The following is an 8,235-nucleotide window of genomic DNA, read 5'->3' as shown; positions in this document are numbered from 1 at the left end:
ACGTACGAAGTTGGAAAAACTATATTCGGGCTTAGTCTCAGGTAACATCGGGTTGCGGATAGTCAACCGACGTCTGAGCTCATGGCCTGCATAGGACTAGGCATGCATCATACTCGATTGCTGCATTTCTATGTGTTTGTGATTGCTTATTTGTACTTGTGATTGTTATTCTGCTATATAATCGTGCTTGTACTTGTTTGTGTGACTTGTCAAACGTAACTGTGTGAATTCCTAGACTTAGGTTGCGATTAGGTTTCATGTGTAATACCCTACTGGGAACCTTAGGTTCTCACTCCTTATTCTCCTACATTCCGCAAATGAGGAAACCGTGTGATCTTCTCTGAGTACCCAACAATTGGGACAGTATGTGGACCCAGTGACGGAAAGCAGCAGAGGAGGCCAATAACAATGACCACACATGCATGTCTGAGTGACTTTCTGTATCAGTGGATGAGTTCTTCCAGCCAGCATCTATCAATAGCTTAGTAGTATAGTGGTCTGTTTTCTTCGCCTTGTATAGACTTTAGATGGCTAGTATCTTTTGTATATAGTTATATAATCTAGACAGGTTCCAGCGTAAGGTAGCTCTTGTGTGAGCCGAACCCTGAAAATACAAGTCATAGAATCTGTATATGTATATGTTGTGTGTACATATGCCGTTGATATATTCTTTAAACTATTTGGTGTATTAAACTAAGCCTATGGGCGTTTATATGATGCTTATATGCTTTCTATTTATATGCTGCATATTTTGAATTACTTAAGTCTATACCTTATATACTGGCTAACTCACGATCTCGATAGGCGATATAGTCTCATAATAATATGCTTAATATATCTAGTCTAGAGTCCCTAAGATAAGCCGAACAGTAGCGGCTAGCTACTAGCATTGGTCATGACGTGTTAGGAGTTGGGTTGTTACATATGTCAATTAGACCTTTCTTTTATAATCAAGTTCAACTAAGTTGGTGAAATTACTAATTGGCCCAACAAAAGACACTGACACTACTCACTGTGCGATATTACGCAACATTATACTCCACAAATTTCGCATAATGTTGTATACTCTCCGTCTTTTCATATTCAAGTCTTACTCTCATTCAAGAAATAAAACACAAATTTTTTATATCTCTTAGGGATGGCAATTTCCCCCCGACGGGGCAGGTATCCGCGGGGATTTACCCGCCGGGGGACGGGGATGGGGACATTTTTTCACCCGTGGGGGACGGGGACGGGGATCCGCGAAATAAACGGGGCGGGGACGGAGAGCAAGGTCCCCGCCTCGTGGAGACCCATATAATACCCACATATACAAAATTACTAAAATATCCCTAGTATATATATATTAGTTATGATTTCTAAAACCCTAACTCCTAACCTTCTCCTCTCTACCGGCCATCACTCACTCACTCCTCTCAAAACTCAGATTCTCCTTCTCCCTCTCCGTCCCTCCTCCATGCTCACCGTTGCTCACCGCCGCTCACTGCCCTTATCCACTCTCACTGCCTTCACGCTCAACACTGCTCACTGCCCTTGCCCTGGTCTGTTTCCTTTTTCTTAGATTCGCTCCGCCACCCTCTTCCACTCAGACACTCTCTCTGCCACCCTCCTCCACTCAGACACTCTCTCCGCCGTCCAGCACCTTCGTTCGCAATCACTCGCGTGCTTGACACCCAGCCCTAGGAGAAGCGTTCTTTGCCTGACATCCAGCCCTAGGCAGCGACAGATGCGCTCTTCGCCGTCGCCATCTTCATTTTCTTCGTAGAGACAAAAGCTATTTTTCTTCAGTGATTCTGTAATTTTCATCTACTTAAAGCATTTTTTGTTTCTTTCATTCTGTGATTTTCTTTGATTTTATTTGAATTTCAGTCAATTATCTTGTGATTTTACTTCATATATATATATATCCTTCTGTTTTTTTGGTAATGCAATGGCTAAAAAAATTGGAATTGAATATTTGAAGTTAATTGTTATGTTGTGAGGATATATGGTTATGGATAGTTGAATATTTGAAATATTAATTTTTGAATATTTGAAGGATTTGGTTATGTTTTTTATGAAGGTTGAGGTGGGTTTGTAGAAGATCTTTTATGGTTGATGGCTGGGTTGTGAATTTTGTGTAAATTTTATTTTTGGATTAGTGATGGCCGAATGTAAATTGCTGTTTGATGTGGCTGGTTGATTAATTTGGTATATGGTTGTGTTCAAATTGGAAGCACGAATATGAATGTTTTTATGGTTTGAGTAATTTTTGGTGTTTGATTGATTTGATTTGGGTATAGATTATGAACTTATGAGTTATGACTAAATATTGTTGGTGATGAAGATTATGATTGTAATGATAATTGAAGATTTTTGCTTATTTCTCTGAATTTTTTACTTTTTAAAGAATCGGCGGATATCCGCGGAGACTCCAATCCCCGGTGGATACGGGGTCCCCGTTACCCGTCGCGGGGATGGGGCAGGGACGGGGACGGATTATGAATGGCAGGGACGGAGGGCAGGGGGCATGTCCCCGCCCCCATGGGACCCGTTGCCATCCCTAATATCTCTCTCAATCTTCATCCTCTCAATTTCATCCTCTTATCATAAATATCAAATCAATCTCAAACAAACCTCTTTGCTTCAATTTTAGTTTAGATTTTGATATTACAGAAGACAGTCAACACTTAAACCAAACACGATAAAGAGCCTTGAATTCTATGTTAATGGACGATCCAAATTGTCAAATAAGAGCTTAGAGAGAGAGAGAGAGAGAATTGCTTATAAAATTATTGCTAAATTTTCAAAAATGTACCTCATACGTAGCTAAATTTTCAAAAAATGTAAGATCAATTGAACAATAATGTTTGACAACTAAGACTGAATTGCTTATAAAATTATTGCTAAATTAGTCCTGAACTTTTTAAAAAATTAGCTACCAGAAATATATTCATGCAAATCACAAACTTCTAAGAGTATTTTTAAAATTTGTGACAAACTTAAAAAACAAATATTTTTTATCCTAATTTAAAAGAATATTTCGATTTTCAATCAAAACATTAGTAACTAATTAAATATTTGATTCTTACTAAATTCATGGAAAAAGTAATAGATTGCCATGAACTGTAAAGGCACAAAAGCGTTCACATTCAGAAAAATGTAACATTATTATATTTAAGAATCCTAAAAAAGCACATTAAACAACAAAGACCCACATGTAACAAGCGCCAAGAACTATGTACTTATGTGATTCACAATAAAAAACATCATATTAAGAATAAAAACCGAGGAAACAATTATCCAAAAATAAGGTCAACTGTACAGGTCAAGTTCAATGGCTAACAACCAACTTCTAAAAATATGGAAAAGCTTCCAGAAAAAAAATCATCTATATAGTACAAGGTAAACAAATAAACAATAACGATTCGTACTTCAAATTTTCCGACCAATTCACCAAATATACACTGCCATGGCCGCCAATATTGATATTCCAGTCCAGACTGCTAAAACAGTTTATCTTTACCATTCATCCATCTCTCAGTTATTTGCAAGCAGCAAACAGCAAGCTTCATTTGTATTTTCTAGTCTCATACCAAAGAAATTTGGCATACTAAACTTCTGGTGCAGATGTTTTCTTCCCATGCTTCTCATCTTCAACATCCTGAAAATTTCCCATAACATAATGAATCGAGATCGAGTCTTATAAATAAAAGACGTTGCAACTACAAAATTTTAGCAAACTTAAAGTCAAATGCCTATCTATCCCTATTTGCTCTCTATCTTCTTTTGTTTATAAAACACTTGATTTATCTCCATCAAGTTTCTATTCGCAAATGACCAAATCAGTTCTACAAAATATACATTTATACTATTAACTGATTTTCTTTTTATTTATTTGCAAATGAAAAAATAAAATAAAAAGTACTTACAGAATTTCCAATCTTGTCAAAATCATCATCATCGTCATCAAAGCCGTCCGCCCCGCCATCTAAAAGAGAAACAAGACACCCTCTAAGGAATTTGTTACAGAATACAGGACTTTATATTGAAACTCCAGTCACTAATCTCAGCAAGAAACCAAATGCTCAAGAAACCATTACACCTTAAAGATGAACGCTCTTAAAACAGAAAAGTGAAAGAATAGATGCCATATATCATTCTACAGAATTGTAACCTCCATCCCAAAACCTAACTAACTCATTGCTTACCTCTCATTCTTCACTATTCACTTGTATGGCATACAACCTCTAGCATTACCTATATTAGCTTCTTATGCCCTTGCCATGCAAACAAGGTAGATATTCCCCATGTCCCTCTTCCCCTTACACATATATCTCGTGGTTTAGCATAGAGTACTTAACATAATCAATAGGACGTGAAGATAACCAAAATCAGAGGTCATAGCAAATCATGACAGATAAACCTAGGAGCATAATCATGAAACACAATGTGGCCAAAAATTTCAAAATCAAGTCAACTCTCGGTAATGATAAGGCTAGGTGATTGATGGTGAACTGCCTAATGCTTTTGCATAAATTCCTACTGAACTGAGATGCGAAATTCAATTGTCTTACTAGACAGCTTGTTTCTGTATTGAAATCTTAAAAAAAATGAGTGATATACCTGGACCTTCATCACTGTCTTCAAGATCTCCAAGAAGAAACGTATCCAAGTCTTGCTCAGTAGAAGATGTCTTTGAAGATTTACTCTTCACATTGTTCCCTGTTGCTTCTACCTTTCCACTTCCTCCAGTAATTGTAGTTTGCTCTAACTTAGCCACAGTTTTATCTGCTGCATCTCTGAGCTGAACCTCCTCCATATATTTTTTCTCATACCTGATTGTATCATGTTAATATGAGGCTAACTTAAAAATGTTGTGTGCATGCATGCATGTCTATTTTTGGATATGTTCAACTTAAAAATGATGCAGCCAAAAGCAATGTCTGAATTGCAAAGATTAGATCACAATTTTCATTCTTGAATAAATAGAAAATACAGCTCTACTAAATTGATTAATATTTAACAGTTAAAGCTTACTCTTAACATGAATAAAGAAAGATGTTATCTGTAAGAAAAATTGATTTGAAGAAAAGGATGCTTATAAGATTATGTTGTTTTCACCATTTTCATTATGAAATCTTGAAAATAGGAACTCAAATGAAAATAAGATAATACTTCTGTGGAATTAATAGTGAAAAAACATATCAATGGAATTGAAACCATTGCAAAAACAAACTAAATGCTTCATATTTCAAAGGTAGATTCCATGGCACAAATTCCATTCCTAGGATAAATAACAGAATAACCCATTTGTACAACATTAAAATTATCAAATTGAACAAGTTGTTCCTCCAGCTTACCTCCTTCCTTACAAAGTGAATTTATTCATGTTCAAAAAGTTTGATTTTATAACACATAATAAAAGCCAGCAGAAAAGATTTTTATAATTCAAAGAATAAGGAAATGTACAGGGGGTGACCTAAAAAAATATTTCATAAAATGAACACTATTTCAACATCATTAAGATGGTTAACATAAATAAATCTTTATAACATGATGATATGAATTATGATACTTACGGTGCCACATGCGTGTTTACAAGAGTAAAATAAATCTTCCAAAAGTGTCGTTCTTTCATAGTACGAGGACATAATTCATATCTCAGCCTTGAAATTTCCTGAAAAGAAATATTGTTACAATTCTAAAATTTTATATTTGCTAGCCAATGTTGATTACATTTTCAATACACAGTTTCACTTTTAAATACTCGTGTTATATTGCATTCTCATGGTAAATGGTAACAGCGTACAAATACATCATTGCCATAATGCCATATAATGAAAGCCAGGTGTTACTTCTAAACAGTATCAATTCAAGGAAAACTAACTCCATAGCATGTTTGGAATATGGTATAGCTCAGTGTTTTAAAATATTGGTTATGGCGGCGCCATACAGAGGCCACGGCAACGTGGTTTTCACGGCGGGTGAAAAGGCGGGTGAAAAGGCGGCTGCAATTGCGGTGGCGCCATGGCGGAACGCCATTGAAATGGTGGAAATGGCGGGGGTTTTCGGATTTTTTGAAAAAAATTGGGGGTAATTGGGTAATTTAGGAAACCCTAAGTGATACCTGTGTAACCCTAATTAGCCTCTGTTATTCAAAAACTTCTCTTCCTCTCTTATTCATGTCAAAAACGGTTCTCCGTCTCTGTTCTCTCTTCTCTGTGCCTGCCGTCGGCGCCGATCTTCGCCGCTGCCCGTCGCTGTTCGTCGCCACCCATCGTTGCTGGTGGTCGCCACCCGTCGCCGCTGGTGGTTGCCGCCGCTCATCACCACAGTTCCCTCTCGTTCTGTTTTGTAGTTACATACATTCCCTTTTTTTCTTCGTTGTTCGTTCAGTTCATCGTCTCCTTCTCTTCCCATATAAACCTCTCTTCCTCCAATTTTTTTCCGTTCAGTTCAGTTCACTATGTCAACTTCCAGACCATCCCCTGATTCTAATACCCCTGCACATGTCCCTGCCCCTGCCCCTGCCCCTGTCTCTGCTGGTCATGCTGCCGGCACTGCTCCTGCTCATCCTGCAGCTGCTGTCCGTTCCAGTAGAATTGAAGCAATGGGGGGAAATGAGCGTACGGCAAATACTAGAAGAAGACAACAAAATATAAAAAGGAAACAACTTGCAGCTCCAAAGAGTGGACCAAGTTCATGAGAGCTAGAATTTAGATGGTTTATTTCATCATTCTTTAGTTTAAAGACATGATGAGACAATGGCTTTCGTCTTTCTTTTAAGTTTTTAGTTTTTATGTTCTATGTCTTATGTTTATTTGCTGAATTTCCTATTATATTTGCTGCATTAATTGGATGTCTTATGACTAGAAAAATGATTATATAGATTAGATTTTATAGTTTATTATATTTGCAATTTTGCTGCTTGTTTTTTTGTACATATATATGCATTTTTTAGGTAATCCGCCATTTCCGCCATTTTCCGCAACGCCATCCGCCATTATTTTACGGCGGATTTTTGGCTCACCGCCATGAGCCGCCATCCGCAATCAAAAACTATGGTATAGCTTAGGTTGTGTTTAATGCAGCTTATAAATAAATAAGCAAAAGCCAACTAAGATATTTTGGGGGAAAGAAAAAAGATCTTTTCTTAAAATTTAAGTTAAATCAAACATGTATACACCATATAGCCGGCAAATGTATGATGGTGAGAGTACAACAACCAGAAAAATAAAGAATGGAAAAAATAGGACGTGATGGCATGCATCTCTGAAGTATTCATCATTATTTGGCTTGAGCCTCAAGATTTACACTTCACATGTCTTTCGCACAATTGCAAAGCAAACACGTGAATTGAGATGCATCATAAAGCAATCACGCTTGACAATACACAGTAGACACTACAATTAAGAGATGGGTAATTTCACTTCTCTCACTGTCTTTCATCCTCATTGAATCAAATGCGTGAAAAAACCACCACATGCTTATTACAATCAACAAATTATACAGCAACCGAGAAAGCGTGCAACACAATTCCTCACATTAAACCCAATCAATTTCGTGACAAAGTCCCACTTAATCTAAACACACATCAACAAACTTAAAAAAACAAAAAATAAAAACCAGCTGAAAATATCTATAATATATATTATAAAAAATTGATCGGGTTTACATTCAGTGAGACTTTGTCACGAAATTGATTCGGTTTAATGTATATATATTATAAAAAAATAAGTAACACAAATGGTAATCAACACATGAAAAATCGATTATCAATAACAATAAAAAGGAAATGAATTACGGGGAAAATGCTGAATTTACCTTAACAGTGATAAGAACAAGTGTGGCATGTTTCTCTTGAAAATCATTGAGATCCTTCCGCACATTATTGGAAGCCACAGTGGGCACATCAGAGGCCTGCGGTTCATCTACATTAACCAAATCAACTCGCTCAAAACCAAAACAAAAATGGAGAATCAAATCATAGGAAAAACAATACAAAAGGATCACAATTTTTTATTTTATTTTCTGATTATAAAAAACTTGCCGAAACTGAGGGGAAAGTTCTGGAACGTGGTGGAAGTGAGTCCTCTGACGAAGGATCTGAGATCATCGGTGACGCCGAACTTCTCGAGGTCGTCGTCGTTGGGAAGAGACGGTGAGGAAGAAGAAGGCGCGGCTACAGCTGCGGCAGATGATGCGGTGGCAATGGCGGCGGAGATTTGGGGAGGAATGGTGATTCCGTCGGAG

General features: G+C 37.0%; 1 protein-coding gene across 1 annotated transcript; it reads right to left on the bottom strand.

Moving 5' to 3' along the window:
- LOC107643728 lies at positions 3,233-8,235 on the bottom strand (the record flags this gene model as incomplete). The annotated part of the gene is given in 6 exon segments (XM_016347453.2): positions 3,233-3,643; positions 3,912-3,970; positions 4,606-4,817; positions 5,562-5,659; positions 7,807-7,913; positions 8,033-8,235. Coding segments are annotated over 6 exon segments (730 nt in total), but the record flags the coding sequence as incomplete, so codon positions are not given.

This window comes from Arachis ipaensis, chromosome B05, assembly GCF_000816755.2.
Source record: "Arachis ipaensis cultivar K30076 chromosome B05, Araip1.1, whole genome shotgun sequence".
Classification (NCBI taxonomy): domain Eukaryota; kingdom Viridiplantae; phylum Streptophyta; class Magnoliopsida; order Fabales; family Fabaceae; genus Arachis; species Arachis ipaensis.
Note: the sequence above shows the minus strand (reverse complement) of the source record. Positions and strands in the feature narration are given on the sequence as shown.